The sequence below is a fragment of the Eretmochelys imbricata genome, chromosome 8, assembly GCF_965152235.1.
Source record: "Eretmochelys imbricata isolate rEreImb1 chromosome 8, rEreImb1.hap1, whole genome shotgun sequence".
Lineage (NCBI taxonomy): Eukaryota > Metazoa > Chordata > Testudines > Cheloniidae > Eretmochelys > Eretmochelys imbricata.
In genome coordinates, this window is record NC_135579.1 from 42,031,667 (window position 1) to 42,047,723 (window position 16,057).

At 49.8% G+C, this 16,057-nt stretch overlaps 1 protein-coding gene across 1 annotated transcript in view; it reads right to left on the minus strand.

Annotated features, from left to right (window-relative positions):
• Positions 1–16,057, minus strand: part of DDR2 (discoidin domain receptor tyrosine kinase 2) — a 160,072-nt gene that overhangs the window by 36,219 nt on the left and 107,796 nt on the right. The window contains exons 6-11 of the mRNA XM_077823838.1: positions 14,711–14,816; positions 13,214–13,397; positions 12,263–12,506; positions 11,288–11,350; positions 2,014–2,144; positions 1,169–1,379 (exon numbers count right to left, since the gene is read on the minus strand). Of these exons, the coding sequence (XP_077679964.1) occupies positions 1,169–1,379; positions 2,014–2,144; positions 11,288–11,350; positions 12,263–12,506; positions 13,214–13,397; positions 14,711–14,816 (939 nt within the window). The remainder of the gene's footprint in view (positions 1–1,168; positions 1,380–2,013; positions 2,145–11,287; positions 11,351–12,262; positions 12,507–13,213; positions 13,398–14,710; positions 14,817–16,057) is intronic.

Genomic DNA, 16,057 nt, shown 5'->3' on the forward strand with positions numbered 1-16,057 from the left:
TTCCTTCCTATGCAACTGACTTTGCATTTGTCAATATTAAATTTCAGTCTGACATCATGCTGCCCGTTCCCCCAGCCTGGTTAAATCCCTGGGAAGTTCCTCCTCCAGTCCTGGCTAATCTGAAAAGGGGCAGTGTGGACTAGCAGACAGGATATTGTGATGCAGGAAACATGTTCTATGCCTGGCTCTGTTGCTGGGTGATCTTGGGAGAGTCACTGCCCTACTCTGTGCCTCAGTTTCCCCAAGTGTAAAATGAAGATAATGAATGATACTGAACTGCTTGGTAAAATGCTTTGAGGTCTCCAGATGGAAAGTCCTAGCTATGAGCTATGTATTACTATTAAATAATTTTATCATTTGCACATTTTGTCACTTCACTTTTCCAGATCTTTGATAAACAGGTAACTAACCAACACAGCACAAATGTCAAATTCCATATTAAGCTGAAATACTTGCAGTCTGAACTGTCTTAGTCACAGACTTATTTCACTAAAAACAGACTGCACATGGCAAGGGCAAATTCAAATTTTGTAATGAAATAAAATACACAGCTCATCTTAACATGGCTCAGGGAGACTGGGCCTAGGACTGGGATAGGGGACTGGGACCTCTAGGCTGTTGGTTCAAATTTACCCCAGGTTGGTATTGGTCTAAAGTCACTCCCACTGGGATGGCTGTTGTGTGTCGATTCCCATGTGATGTGAAATGGTTTCACTCCATTTCCCAGTGGATGCATGACTAGTCCTGGTTGAAATGTTTCTGTCTAAACTGTTGATGTAATCCAATCAAAAAGACCACCCTATAGAGGAGGCACACTCAACAACAACTCCTATGAGGCACTACGGCAGTATTTTCAAGCCAAAATGTTTTGGATGAAAATTTTCAATTTTTGAGTTTGCACAGAAAAAAATACACATTTTCTGCAAGGGAACTTTTTTGTTTGTGCCCAACTATACACATGACCCTAAAAATGGCTCCACCACAAGTGTCAGTGTGAGCACGTGCTCCTTGCTAGCAGATCAAGGATGGAGTGAGACTGAATGCCTCTACTACCCCCGACTGAATGCCTCAGGAGCAGGCATAACAGGGTATTGCAGGAGCACTCTGCTGCTCATTGTTTGCTCAAACAAGGCTGTGTTAGCCATAGAACTTGCTTGTTAATTCTCACCTGCCTCTTCGTCTCCTGGGGCAAACTCTGGCAGTTTGCGGATCAACCGCGAGGGCTCCTGGTAGTCTGGGCCCAGGGGGAAGATACGGTCATAGGTGGAGTTGGACTCCTGCTCACTGGACGAGGAGGAGTGGTTGTGGTTGAACATACTGGATTCGCTAGGCAGGGAGAGGCTGACGGTCATTTCATCATCCAGCATCCGACGAGACGCCTGAGAGATGGGGACGCAGAGGGAGAAAGTACAGGGACACAACAAAGGACATTACTCACTCTGGACAAACAGTGGACCAAAGCAGCAAGACAAATCATGTGGGCCAAAAGGTCCTGTTTGGCAGCCCTGCCTGGTTAACCTTCCTGTTAACCAGGCAGGGCTGCCGAATCCAGGGGCGGCTGGGGAACAGTCCCCTGAACCATGGGGGTGGGGGAGGGGAGGGGAGAGGAGGAGAGAGCTGCCAGGGGACCCCACGAGGAGGGAGGCGCCCAGGGCCCAGGCCCCAGCCCAAGCCTGAATGTCTACACAACAATTTTACAGCCATGAACCCCGTGTCCTGCAAGCCCAAGTCATCTGATCTGGGCCAGCTGTGGCCATGTCATGGGTCTTTTATTCCAGTGTAGAAGCACCCTCAGTGGCTAGATGAAATCAGCCTGCACAAGCAGGTCCATGCGCTTGACTGTGAGCTTCAGGGGGGATGCATGTGGTGCACATCCCCAGCTAGGCCTCACCCTGAACAAACTCCATTACTGTCAGGGCTGTGCTGACGTCACCAGAGGGGCTGATGTGCAGCCGCAAGACTGAACCTAGTACTGGCAGAGCCCTTACAAAGAAGCCTCCAGGATCTGCTCACCTTCTCCAGCATCTTTTGCCAGAACTGCCTCCACAGGATGATGACAATGATGGCCACCAGGATGAAGATGATTGCCACCAGGCAGCCAATCAGGATGCGTGTGTTGCTGTCATCCACCTTGAGGGTTGGATCTGCCAGCAGACAGGAGAGAGCAGAAGTTGGTGACGTTGGGAGGCTGGATTTAACTTGGGTTCTCATTGGAAACATAGATCTCAGTCACTGGCAAGTCTATTCAGCTGTTACTTCCGGGCTCACCATCCCTACAGGGGCAATGATGAGTTTACCTCTGTCCACAGCCAGAAGCAGTGCATAACTGCACCACCCCAAAGTACTCTGCACTTCACTGCGTCCTTGGTTCTCTGTTTGCCAGCCTATCCTTGCCAGGAGCAGACAACAGCAGCACAGCTCTGTTGGCCAGCATCCTGGGGGTTACCGCCAATGCTTTGTCCATTTTCCATCCCTCTGTGCAAGAGGAGGCACAGCTGGGTGGAGCCTGCTCTCCGCCCTGTACATTGACTGGGGATGTGAGTGCAGGGATGCATAGGGCCAGAGACAGTCCTGCCCTCTGGGAGGCACTTCTGTGCTGGCCCCTGCTGCACTAGTGCAGCTCATCCCTTCTGTGGCCATGGAGCCTGGGACACGCAGGATTGCGAGACTGTAACTAACAATTCGAGACTCCCCATCACCACACTCATGTGACTCTCTCACATGGTCAAAGCCCAGGGTACACACTGCTCTTCATTTTGCAGCCACAACCCTGGACTCTGTAACATCCTGACATAACAGACTAGAAAGTCTGTGAAAACTTCATTTTAACGAAAAAGGAGGCAATTAATGAACTGACTATGGAAATAACTGCACTGACTGTGCCCATTATGCCCTGTGCTATTCTTGTTGATATTACATTCGTTGCTTCAGACTGTTCCCACATCTTTATTGTTCAACGTGCCACTGCATTAACACCACATAACTGCAGCGCAGAGGGTGTCTGAAGAAGAGCTGGAAGCAGAATGGGTTGAAACCCAGAACTTCTGTTCTGCAGGAAAATTTGACATTCAAAAAAAAATTATAAACAGAAGTTGAAATGAGATTATATATAAAGAGTAGAAAAGTTGAAAATGTTTTGACTATTATGATGCCATGTCATAATAGGTCATTTGCAATATTGTTGCAGCAGCTGTGTTAGTCCCAGGAAATGAGAGAGACAAAGGGATGAGATAAGAGGAGGTTACTTACATGTAACTGGAGGTTCTTCGAGATGTGTGTGGTCCTTATCTGGATTCCAAATGTGGGTGCGTATGCGCGCCATGCACCAGAGCTGGAAGCTTTTCTTAGCAGTGTCCATTGACCCACATGTTCATTGTGCATCCTTTTGTGCTCACAGACAAGGGTCTAAGAGGCCATACAGGTCGACGCCCCTCCAGTGACCCTATTAGCTCTGAGTAGTCCAGTCCACAGCAGAGGGGATGGAGGGTGGGTATTGGAATACAAACTGGGACCACACATCCCAAAGAACCTCCAATTACAGGTAAGTAACCTCCTCTTCTTTGAGTGATGGTCCCTATATGTATTCCAACTGTGGAGGAGTAGCGATCAGTGTGGAGGTGGGTGCAAGGAAGAGAGGAAATGCAGCCTGTAGTACAGTACGGCCCACTGCGGTGTCCTCAGCCACCCTTTGAGTGATGGCACAGTGGGATGTGAACGTGTGTACAGAGCGCCACGTCACTACAAGAAATGTCTTGCCACAAGATGTCCACCAGGCAGGTTGATGTGGTTGCTTGTGCTCACACAGAGTGCGTTGTAACTCTATCAAGCAGCAGTACGATGGCTAGCAGGTGCATCCGTGAATGCTGCATGGAGACCCATTTGGAGATTCCTTAGAGGCAAGGGCTTGGCCCTTGGACTGGTCAGCGATGGCCACAAACAGTTTCATCAATGCATGAAAGGCGGAAGTCCCTGTTGAGGTAGAATGCTACTGCACAGTGGATGTCGAGGGAGTGCAGGATCCTGTCCGCATGGGAGAGAGTGGCTTGGGACAGAAGACAAGGAGGTGGACGGCCTGATTGAGGTGGAACTCCACCACCACCTTTGGGAGGAACTTAGGGTGAAGCCATAAGGACACTTTATCCTTCTGAAATACAGTGTAAGGGGGGCAGTTAGCCATCATGGCTGCCAGTTCACTGACTCATCTAGCTGAGGTAATGGCCACTAGGAACATCACCTTCATGGAGAGATAGGAGAAGGAGCACGTTGCCATTTGTGAGGACGGACAAAACGAGATTGAGGTCCCATGTAGGTGTGGACTGGAGTACTGGCAGGAAGGTATTGAGGAGACCCTTCATGAAATGGACAGTGGAGGGGTACATAACAGAGGTGCCATCCACAGAGGGAGAAAGACATTAAGTGCTGCCAGGTGGACCCGTGTAGAGCTGAGGGCAAGGCTCATCATTTTGAGCCCAAGGAGGTAAACGAGGATGATAGGTATGGATATCATACTCAGTGGGTGGTGATGGCAGTAAGCTCTATGGCCCCCTTGAGGAGCAGAGCATCCACTTGTTGTTGGAGGATGGGTTCCCAGGGGAAGTCTGGGCTGGGGAGCGATGAGGGGGAAAACAAGAGGAATTCTATGGGAGTATCCATGATGGATAATCTCCGGTACCTGACTGTCCATGGTGATTTTGCATCAGTTGTGGCAGAACAGAGCAAGACAGTCCCCAAAGATAATATTGGGCACTCTGGAAGGCATCGGGGGAGGTTCGCAGTTCTTGACCTGCATGTCAAAACTGCTGTTTTGACTGCTGCTTGTTTGGGGCCAAGGTGGTGGTTGTGGTGGAGGCGGGGCGTGTTATGTGCGGTGCTGTCTATGTGGTACCACCTGCTGGCACTGGTAGTAGGGCAGGTAGGGGGAGGGTGGTCAGGGATGGAACGGTTGCTGTAGCTGCCTGCATCTTGGGACTGGGATGTAAATGCCAAGGGACCTGAGTGTGGCCTGAGAGTCCTTCAGGGAATGGAGGGAACCATCAATCTGGTTAGTGACTAGTTTGTGCTCCTCAAAGGGGAGGTCCTCAGTAGTGTTTTGGGCCTCCCTGAAGAATCCGGACAGTTGCGGCCAGTCGTCAGAGAGTGAGAGGACATGTTGGCCACATCCACAGTGGCCTAGAGGCCCTTTGTACACCAGTCACCCCTTGTCCACCAGGCCTGGAATTGCTGCTGTTGGCGTGGTGGCAGCTTGTCCTTGAACTTTGCTAGCCTATTACAGCTGAAGTCCTATTTGGCTAGCAAAGCCTGATAACTGGCAATGCAGAACTGCAGTCCCACTGCGGAGTTGATTTTCCTGCTGCTTTGTCTGGGGGAGTAGGTTTTTGTAGGTGCTGTTGTGCCCACTCTGCTGCTGCACAAGAGAGTTGGGGAAGGGGGGGGGGGGGAAGGGGGTAAAGTCATCCGGAGCAAGTCCTGGTATTGGTCATCAATCCGGGAGCGCCTTGTTCAGTGAGGAAGCAGCAGCAGTGTGGACCAGCAGTACTGATTCTACATCTTCCTCCTCCTCATAAACCAACGGCGCCATCCTCAGTAGAGATCCCAGGGCACCCAGAATGGCCAAAACAAAGGGTCCCTGGGCATAAGTGGGTGTCATGGCTAACGGTACCAGGCCTCCGCAGGGGGATCATAAGCCAGGGGGTATGGCAGTCTGGGTTGTGATTCTGGGCTCGGATGGGGTATAAGCGAGAACGAGGGTTCTGACTCTGAGAGGCCCTCAGACTCCAAAGATGGTTCCAGCAACAGGGGGGGACCATGGGTACCGGAGGCCTGTGATGCACCAATGGGGTGTGTGTGATGTTATTAATATGAACTGTGACCAAATAGATTGTTGTTGCAACCAAGGTCCTATAGTGGCACCAAATCGTGTACAAAGGAGGTCAAGTAAGGTGTCTATGACAAGGCTATGATTTACTGGTTATGATGATGTTATCTGAATGCATGTATCATTTTGTATTTAAAGTACTGGCTCTACACTACCTGTATTTCAAACTTGTGCTGTGCTTCTGGGTGACACCCCGGACAATTTGGCATCAGCACTGCCTAGCCTGCTTGATGGCCTATTAAGGACCATCAGCTATACAACTGACCCATTGAGAGAAGGCAGAGACACCTTGAGACTCAGCCAGGGATGCAGAAACATGCCAATGGACAGAACTCTGAGGTTTTTCATGTCATGTGCTGGGTAGCTTGTGTTTGGAACAAAGGAAGCATAAACCACAGGGCAAAAGGACTATAAAAGGCAGCTGCATCATCTCCATTTTGTCTTCAGTCCTGCTTCTTTCCTCTAGAGGAACTTTGCTACAAACTGAAGCTCTGAAGAAAGGACTGAATGACCCATCCCAGCTGTGGATGTACTCCAAAGACTTGATTTGAACCTGAAGTTTATTCTATCACTGCTACAAGCCTGAATGAAGAACTTTGCCATTACTGTATGTAATGGATTCCATTTAACTAGTTTTAACTCTCATGTATATTTCTTTCTTTTTATGAATAAACCTTTAGATTCTAAAGGATTGGCAACAGCGTGATTTGTGGGTGAGCTCTGACTGGTATATTGAGCTGGGTCTAAGGCTTGGACCTTTGGGATCGGGAGAACTTTTTTTTTTTCAGTTTACTGGGGTATTGGTTTTTATAACCAATCATCCCCATAAGGAGTGGTACTGGTGGTGATACTGGGAAAGAAAGAATTAGTAGGGGAAGCAAAAGTGGATGGGAACCTGGGAAGCAGTGACCATGAGATGGTCGAGTTCAGGATCCTGACACGAGGAAGAAAGGAGAGCAGCAGAATGCGGACCCCGGACTTCAGAAAAGCAGACTTTGACTTCCTCAGGGAACTGATGGGCAGGATCCCCTGGGAGAACAACATGAGGGGGAAAAGGAGTCCAGGAGAGCTGGCTGTATTTTAAAGAATCCTTGTTGAGGTTATAAGGACAAACCATCCCCGATGTGTTGAAAGAATAGTAAATATGGCAGGTGACTAGCTTGGCTTAACAGTGAAATCCTTGCTGATCTTAAACACAAAAAAAGACGCTTACAAGAAGTGGAAGATTGGACAAAGGGCCAGGGAAGAGTATAAAAATATTGCTTGGGCATGCAGGAGTGATATCAGGAAGGCCAAATCACACCTGGAGTTACTCTTAACATCTCTTGCTAGCTGTAACAAGAAGGGTTTCGTCAGGTATGTTAGCAACAAGAAGAAAGTAAAGGAAAGTGTGGGCCCCTTACTGAATGACGGAGGCAACCTAGTGACAGAGGATGTGGAAAAAGCTAACGGACTCAATGCTTTTTTTCCCTCTGCTTTCATGAACAGGGTCAGCTCCCAAACTACCGCACTGGGCAGCACAGCATTGGGAGGAGGTGACCAGTCCTCTGTGAAGAAAGAAGTTGTTTGGGACTATTTAGAAAAGCTGGACAAGCACAAGTCCATGAGGCCAGATGCGCTGCATCCAAGAGTGCTAAAGGAGTTGGCGGATGTGACTGCTGAGCCATTGGCCATTATCGTTGAAAACTCATGGTGATCAGGGGAGGTCCCGGACGACTGGAAAAAGGCTAATGTAGTGCCCATCTTTTAAAAAGGGAAGAAGGAGGATCCTGGGAACTACAGGCCAGCCAGCCTCACCTCAGTCCCTAGAAAAATCATGGAGCAGGTCCCCAAGGAATCAATTCTGAAGCACTTAGAGGAGAGGAAAGTGATCAGGAACAGTCAGCATGGATTCACCTGACTGATCTAATTGCCTTCTTTGACAAGCTAACTGGCTCTGTGGATGAGGGGAAAGCAGTGGACGTGTTGTTCCTTGACTTTAGCAAAGCTTTTGACGCAGTCTCCCACAGTATTCTTGCCAGCAAGTTAAAGAAGTATGGGCTGGATGAATGGACTGTAAGGTGGATAGAAAGCTGGCTAGATTGTCGGGCTCAACGGGTAGTGATCAATGGCTCCATGTCTAGTTGGCAGCCAGTATCAAGTGGAGTGCCCCAAGTGTCGGTCCTGGGGCCGGTTTTGTTCAATATCTTCATTAATGATCTGGAGGATGCTGTGGATTGCAGCCTCAGCAAGTTTGCAGATGACACTAAACTGGGAGGAGAGGTAGATACGCTGGAGGGTAGGGACAGGATACAGAGGGCCCTAGACAAATTAGAGGATTGGGCTAAAAGAAATCTGATGAGGTTCAACAAGGACAAGTGCAGAGTCCTGCACTTAGGACGGAAGAATCCCATGCTCCGCTACAGACTAGGGACCGAATGGCTAGGCAGCAGTTCTGCAGAAAAGGAGTTACAGTGGACGAGAAGCTGGATATGAGTCAACAGTGTGCCCTTGTTGCCAAGAAGGCCAATGGTATATTGGGCTGTTTAAGTAGGGGCATTGCCAGCAAATCAAGGGACGTGATCGTTCCTCTCTATTTGAGGTTGGTGAGGCCTCATCTGGAGTACTGTGTCCAGTTTTGGGCCCCACACCACAAGAAAGATGTGGAAAAATTGGAAAGCAGCCAGCGGAGAGCAACAAAAATTATTAGGGTACTGGAACACATGACTTATGAGGAGATGCCGAGGGAACTGGGATTGTTTAGTCTGGGGAAGAGAAGAATGTGGGGGTATTGGATCGCTGCTTTCAACTACCTGAAAGGGGGTTCCAAAGAGGATGGATCTAGACTGTTTTCAATGGTAGCAGATGACAGAATGAGCAGTAATGGTCTCAAGTTGCAGTGGGGGAGGTTTAGGTTGGATATTAGGAAAAACTTTTTCACTAGGAGGGTGGTGAAGCACTGGAATGAGTTACCTAGGGAGGCAGTGGAATGTCCTTTCTTCGAAGTTTTTAAGATCAGGCTTGACAAAGCCCTGGCTGGGATGATTTAGTTGGGGATTGGTCCTGCGTTGAGCAGGGGGTTGGACTAGATGACCTCCTGAGGTCCCTTCCAACCCTGATAGTCTATGAAACTGAGGGAATTGCTTATATGACTTCTGGTTAGCCAGTAGGGTAAAACTGAAGTCCTCTCTGTTTGGGTGGATTAGTGTGCAAAGGTCCCCCAGTCTTGGACTGTAACTGCCCTGTTCTAAGCAATTTGTCCTGAATGGATACTCTCAGCGTCCTGCCAGAGGCTGCATCGTTACAACGTGCTTCTCCAGTAGCAGCAACAAAGGCTCGTCCACTGGAGAGGGGAGTACGGTGGTGGTTGGAGGTCTGGAAAGGGGTGGAGAATGTGGGTGCGGGAGGAGCGGCTCCTTCATCAAGAGGAGCAGCTCCAAGCATCCAGGAGTAAATGACGCCCCTCTGGGGCATCCGCAGTGCCAGTCAATCTGAGGGGCTCCCAGACACTGAAGGGATGGGTGGTGCATGTGCCAGCGAGGGTATCACTGGATCCTGTTTGTGTTTTGCCTTGCCCTCAACATGGGGCAGGTTGGGTGCTGGGCAGGTGGGATTCGCATGTGACCTCTCACTCTATCTGGTCTGGGGAGGAAAAGCTGCACTTATGAGTGGTCAGGGCTGGGGATCTGCTCTTATGCCCATGTCCATGTTTTTTACCCTCATGGCGGGGCTTGTCCGTCGCCTTCGGTACTGACGGATCCAGGGCCTGGGAGGTACGTGGAGGGGAGCTCAGCGCCAGTGACCGTCTCTATACTGGTGGTTCCAGATACGAGTGTGCCCTTGGGCGCATGACTGCATCCACTGAGAACTTCCTGAGGCAAAGCTCTCACGCCTTCTGCGTTCAGGGCGGAAAAGACTTACAAACCAACCAGCGGGCTGTGAGGCAGTACAGGCAACACCAGTGCTCATTGCTCGCAGAAAATAAGCACGGGCAAGGGGCACAGTTCTCAAAGCCTGGAATCCCGGCCATAGTCCCGAGGGGAGGTTCTCCAAGGGGGGGGGGGAGGGGGGGGAGAATCTACACTAACAATTATCTATGAAGAACAATTATGAAACACTAAATACAGCTACGTACAACTATATACAGGAATGGAAAGTAGATCACTCTCTTAGCAAGCTAAGAGTGCACAGGAACAGGGGTTCCAACTCAGGCCATGCAGTGGTAAGAGGGACCTGGAGAGGCATCGACCCACATGGCCTATTATACCCTCTGTTGACTCCCTCATGCTCACAGCTAACACTACTAAGAAAACCTTCCAACTCCAGTGCATGGCGCACATGTGCACCCACATTTGGAATACATACAGCAACCATCACTTGAAGAATATTTTTTAATTGGACCAACTTAGATCTTACTTGGCCAAGACCGAATGGTAGGCTCTTCAGAAGTTGGTCCAACAACAGATATTACCTCACCCACCTTTGCTCTCTCACAATGTGTGATATCATTAATATTATAAAATTTATAAAATATATTGTTTTTGTAATTTGTTTGGTAACTGGTATTTCCTATGTTAATTAATATGATATAATACAATGCATTATAAAAATTTGAAATAAGTCTTTTTGAAATTAAAATGTTGAAAATTTTCTAAACTTTTTCTAAATGAAATTTCCTCAAACTTGAAAAGTTCTGATAGAAAAACGAGTCCATCGGAAAATTTCCAATCTGCTTTAGCTGGAGGTTTAAGCAATCTGTGATTGTGAAACAATCACATTAGCTGGATGGTTCTGATAAAATGATCAGCCATGAAAGAGTAAACGATGTTGTGTTAAAACCCCATTGAAGTGACTAGGGCAGTTCACACCTCTCCAAGCTATTGTTTCAAGATGCCTGCAGACTCAGGAAGACATTGCTTGGTTTGGGCCTGGAAGGTTACCTTTACAACCATTAGGGATGGAAACATTTTTTTTCCCCACTGAATCTCAGACTTAGGAGGACTGGTCCACAGTACGAGGCTCGCTGCACTACACATTTTGCATCTGTGGACTTATGGTCTACATGGGGCCCTGGCCATGGAAGGCATTTCGATCCCATGGCAATGGATGACATCATACACATCTAGACAGACACCAGGCACTCATAAGCCACGTAATCATGTGAAAGGTGTTTCTATGCCCATGTCATCATGAAGTAGTACTTTGCCATATCGGAGTAATCTCTGGGTACTGCAGCAGCTGTTACTCTCAGACTGGAGGTGGTTTCTGGTGCCCTTATTCTAATAGGGTGGCATGTGTTTCAGGAATTCAGGGGGTCTATAGGAGGGCTGCATTTTATCCAGTGGCCAATCCTTCCTCGCAGGAATATGCCACCTCTGCAGACCTGATGGGGACCAGGCTCTTGAGCACACAGAATGTCCACATACCACATACCGTAAGTGGTGGGTGCTATGGGTGACTCAGGAGGGGCTCCAGAGTTGTTGTACATGGCTGCATCTAAGAAACAGAATTGAGAACAAGTCAGTGACGCTCACATGCCTGTGATAGCTGTTGTGAGGGCAGAATGGATTTTTCCCTGTGGCACTTAATTCATGTCACAGAACACCTGCTCGACTCTACCTGGCCCTGCAAAGGTTCCTAGCCCTCTCCAGCCCAGGTTACCACAACTCAGCCAAGTCTGAATTCTAAAGCCTCCAAGCACAAACCCACCATTAGGGGAATCCCACTGCATGGTGCTGCTCTCCTCAAAACCTTGTTCCTCCACAGGATGAATGCTATAGCTACTGGTACCACAGTAGTCCCAGTACCCACTTTCCTTGGGTAAATAGGAAACTACTCTTCTCACTGCCTTGTAACACAGGAACAAGTGGATATCCCATGGAATTGAAAGGTGAGAAATTCCAAGCCAATAAAAAGAAATACCTCCCCCCCCCACACACAACACATGATTAGATTGTGGAACTCACTGCCACAGGAAATCATTGGGGCAAAAAAATTTAACAAGATTCAAAAAAAAAGAGACTGGATATTTATATGGCTATCAAAAATATGCAGAATTACCATAATTCATTATAAACATTTGGGAAGGGACACTGAACCTCCTGCTTCTGGGCTTAAGCCTGTCTGTTAGTGACCAGGATGAGCCCTAATGTGGGTGCACATTATCCCCCCATCAGCTACTACAGGGTTCTCATACCTTCCCCTTCAGCAGCTGTTTCTGGCTACTGTCAGGTACAGGAGACTAGATTAGAAGCACCTGAGGTGCGATCCAGTCTGGCAGTTCCTACATTTCTATGGTCCAGAACAAATGGCACATTGCTTGGTAGTCCCTGGACCTATGCCTCCCTTGCTCCCTGACATGGATGCTGTGGCTTCCAGGTCCCCCATCCTCCCGCCTTTTGCCAGTACCTGACTGGAATGTAATCTCACTGAACATCATCCAGGTGTCAGCAAAGTAATACTGGCACTTGATGGCGCTGGCCATGCGATGAAGCAAGGGCACAGTGACGAACCGCGCACTGGGGTTGACGTCATCCAGCACCAGCACTGAGGAGACGGTGTTGGGCTCCCATTCATTGGCATCGGAGCGGAAATAGCACTGAACCTCCTTGAAGATCTTCACCCCCTTGGCAAACATATTGTTGCAGTGCACCTGCATGGCAGCAACAGAGTCCCAGGTGAGCTCGACACCAGCACAGGCTGGCAACACCCACTGCCCAGGGCAACTCCATAGGATTCAGAGACCCTGGGATAGCCATGCAGGGAACCCTGTGCTCATTGTGGCCTGCCCTTGGTGGCACCCTCACCTAGAGCCCTAGCTGGTCAAGGGGGCCCAGGAGGAAGGGGTGGGGGACATTTCCTTAGCATTTCATCATAGGAAACTTGTTACTGTCTGAGGTCACAAATGGAGCGAGTCTTTGGTCTCATTCCAGTCACTGGCTGACAGGTCATAGAAATATAGTGATTACAGACAGAAGTGGCCCTTTAGTCACCCACAGGCAGGGATAGTAAGTGGGGCAGCAGAGCAGGGCTGAGCAGAGCAGGAGCTGGTGGCTAGGGCTGAGGAGGCATGGTGCAGCTGAGAGGGCAGTGTAACATGCATAGAAGCTACAGCCAACATGTCTAGCTTTTCCTCACTCACGTTCACTATCCCTGACACAGCCCCCCGCCCAAAATGTAGGGCAGACTGTGTCCTAGACCCTAAGGCCTTGCATCGGCATTTTGTAAGGCACATGACAAAGTCAGAGCCCTAGTGCCTTTCTAGAACGTGCCTTCTACAGCCGGGCCCACGTTCAGAGAGACAAGGCCCAAAAAGCCCTCACTGAGGTTACCAAGAAAGGTGCCCCTGGAGCCACATACCTTCATGGTGGTGAAGTTTCTGATCCGATCAAATTCGAACATGATTTCAATGTAGCCCCCAGCAGCGCTTTCATTGCGCCACCCTACGTAGTCATAGCCGGGCCACATGTGGTACTCATGGGTCTGTGTGAAGTCATCCAGGCCAGAAACACCGTCCGTCAGCTGGCCCAGTCCCTCAGTCATGCTGGAAAGATACAAGGGGGCGTGAATCTTTTTTGGAGTCCACCCAAAAATCTTCCCGCTCTCTGCCTCCCACCTGTCGCCCCAACCCACCAGCAACTGGGGAGTGTAGAATGGATGGGCATTGTTCATAAATGCTTTAAAAAACTGGAGGCCTTTTTTCATTATAGCTTCTTAAAATCATTAAACTAACTCTTTCCTCACTGAGTCCCCTGAGAGCCATTGCAGCCTGTTTTAAACACAGCACTGGGCAACCTTCAGTGGTTTAGTAGAGTACTTGGCCTCACGTGCTCGTTTGTGTGCCATTAAAGAACCTGGATGTACAGAGGGAGGCAAGAAGGGTGGGACAGACAGACTAAAATGTTCAAACCTGGCAGTCTAAAGTTAGGCCCCTAAATAAAGAGGGCCTGATTTTGCAAGGTGCTCAGCACTTGCTGCTCCCATTAGGTCCACAGATCCCACTGTTAGTGGATTTGGGGTGGTTCTGTTATTGTAGGGTTGCTGCTAAACACTGGACTGTGCATCCTGTATGCAGGAGTGGGTTCTCACTAGCATGGATGTTGATGGCACTGGTGTCTTAGCTTTAGAGAAGGGAGCACCAATGTATTGGTTGGGGCCGCAAAGAGTCCATTTCAAGAATTACACTGACTTTGTGACCTGATGAGGGCTAGGAGGTGACAAGCATCCTTTGGTATGTGGAGTAAACTCCTAGGAGGAATCACAGGAGCTGCTTGACTTTAAGGGACCCCATACTGTGGGGAAACAACTATTAACTCCACATCAGAGAGATCTCAGTGGGCTGCCTCAGTCACACAGCCCCCAACACCCCTTCCAGGGGCTTTCCACAGCCTCCCAGCATGTCCGATGACCTGGGCTGAACTCATAATGTCCAGAGCAATGGCTATTTTCTCAGAAAGAGGCAGCAACTAGCCCCTTTGTTGGCCAAGTGGGCTCCTTCCTTCTGTGCTTATGGCAAGGAAAACACGGTCTTGTTTAAATGGGCAAATGAGCATATCCCCAGTTCTCCTGTCTGTAGGGGCACAATCCCTGCTGGAGTGGGGTTGCTATTAGTTAGTTCGCTGAGTACTGATGATGTGCTCAGGGATGAACAGAACCGGAGGAGCTGACAAGTCAAGCAGCTTAAACAGGTGACCTTAAACTGTTTGGTAGAAACCTGGTTTAATCACAGGACAACACTGGGGGATCATTTTTGTGGAGCCCTTGGTAGAACATTGGCAGCTTGTCATTACCAAGCCCTGACCTGCCCGAAAAACCCCTCCCCCACCTTCCTAGGCAAGGAGCTCTCTGGGGACTTACCTGTAGCCAAAAGCGCCATCATACACAGAATCGTTGAGGTAAATGACTGTGCCGCTGGGAAGGACGAACTGTTGTCCAGCAGGCGCGTTGTAGGAAACCAGCCCATCTGCCAGAGCAATCGGCATGCAATTAGTGTGGGTCCAAACAAGCATCCCCCCCAGACAGGTTTGCAGCAACTCTCCAGGATAAACAAAAAGGAGAGCACAATGCAACATCCACCTGGGCCAAGAGGCTCTGGATTGCAGCACAGACCAGGGATGAGCTCAGAAACTGACTGGGCTCCGCTGTATGAGTGTCACACAAAAATAGAGGGGGAGAATGGCTGGATGGAGAACTGGCCAGGTTGACAAATAGGGCAGTGAAAATGTCATGCCAGCAGAGATATGGGTATAGGCTAAGAAGTTGCAACCCGCCTTTGCCAGTCACGTCCCCTCACACACAACCATTGCTGCCATGTCCCCATTGCTAGCCATGGACCTTGCCACATTCCCACTTCCATGGCCTGTCACCTTCCTCCACCCTGCTGTCAGCCATATCCTCTATCAAACCTCCTTTGCTGCCCCCTCCTCACTGCCACCAATAGCCCCTCGCGAACCCCCACTGTGGGCCATGGCCCCTCACAAACACCCATCACTCTCATGGCCTCTCACAACCCCACATTGCCAGCTGACCCCATGCCAAACCCCACCACCAAACACAACCCCTAGCAACCCCCCACTGAAAGCCATGGACCCTCACAAACCCAGGCACTGACACAATGTGGCCTCACAAACTCCCACTGGCAGCCAAGGCCCCGCAAACACCTCCATTGCCGTTAAGGAGCCCTCACAAAGCCCCATTGCCAGCCCCGTCCCCTCACTCACCTCCATGGCCAGCCCTGGCCCCTTGCAAACCCGAGTTGCCAGTGACAGCCCTGTGTACACCCATATTGCCAGACATGGCCCCTCGCAAACACCCCGTGCCAGCCACAGCTCCGCACACACACCCACTGTCCCCCGGACACACCCATTACTGCCATGTTCCCAAGGCAACCAGCATTGCCAGACACAACCTTTTCTGCACCCCCACTGCTGCCACATCCCCTCATATACCCCCATTGGTACCACATCCCCTTGCGCATCCCCATGGGCAGCCGGCCCCTTGCCAACCCCCACTACCACCCATATTCCCTGTCAAACCTCTACTGTGTCATGGCTCCATTGCTGCCATGCACACCTATATTGCCAGACACGGCCTCTCGCAAACACCCCATGCCAGCCACAGCTCCGCACACAGACCCATTGCCAGCAACGGGTGCATCTGAAGGTCCATTACTGCCACGTCCTCTCCCACCCCTCATTGCCAGGC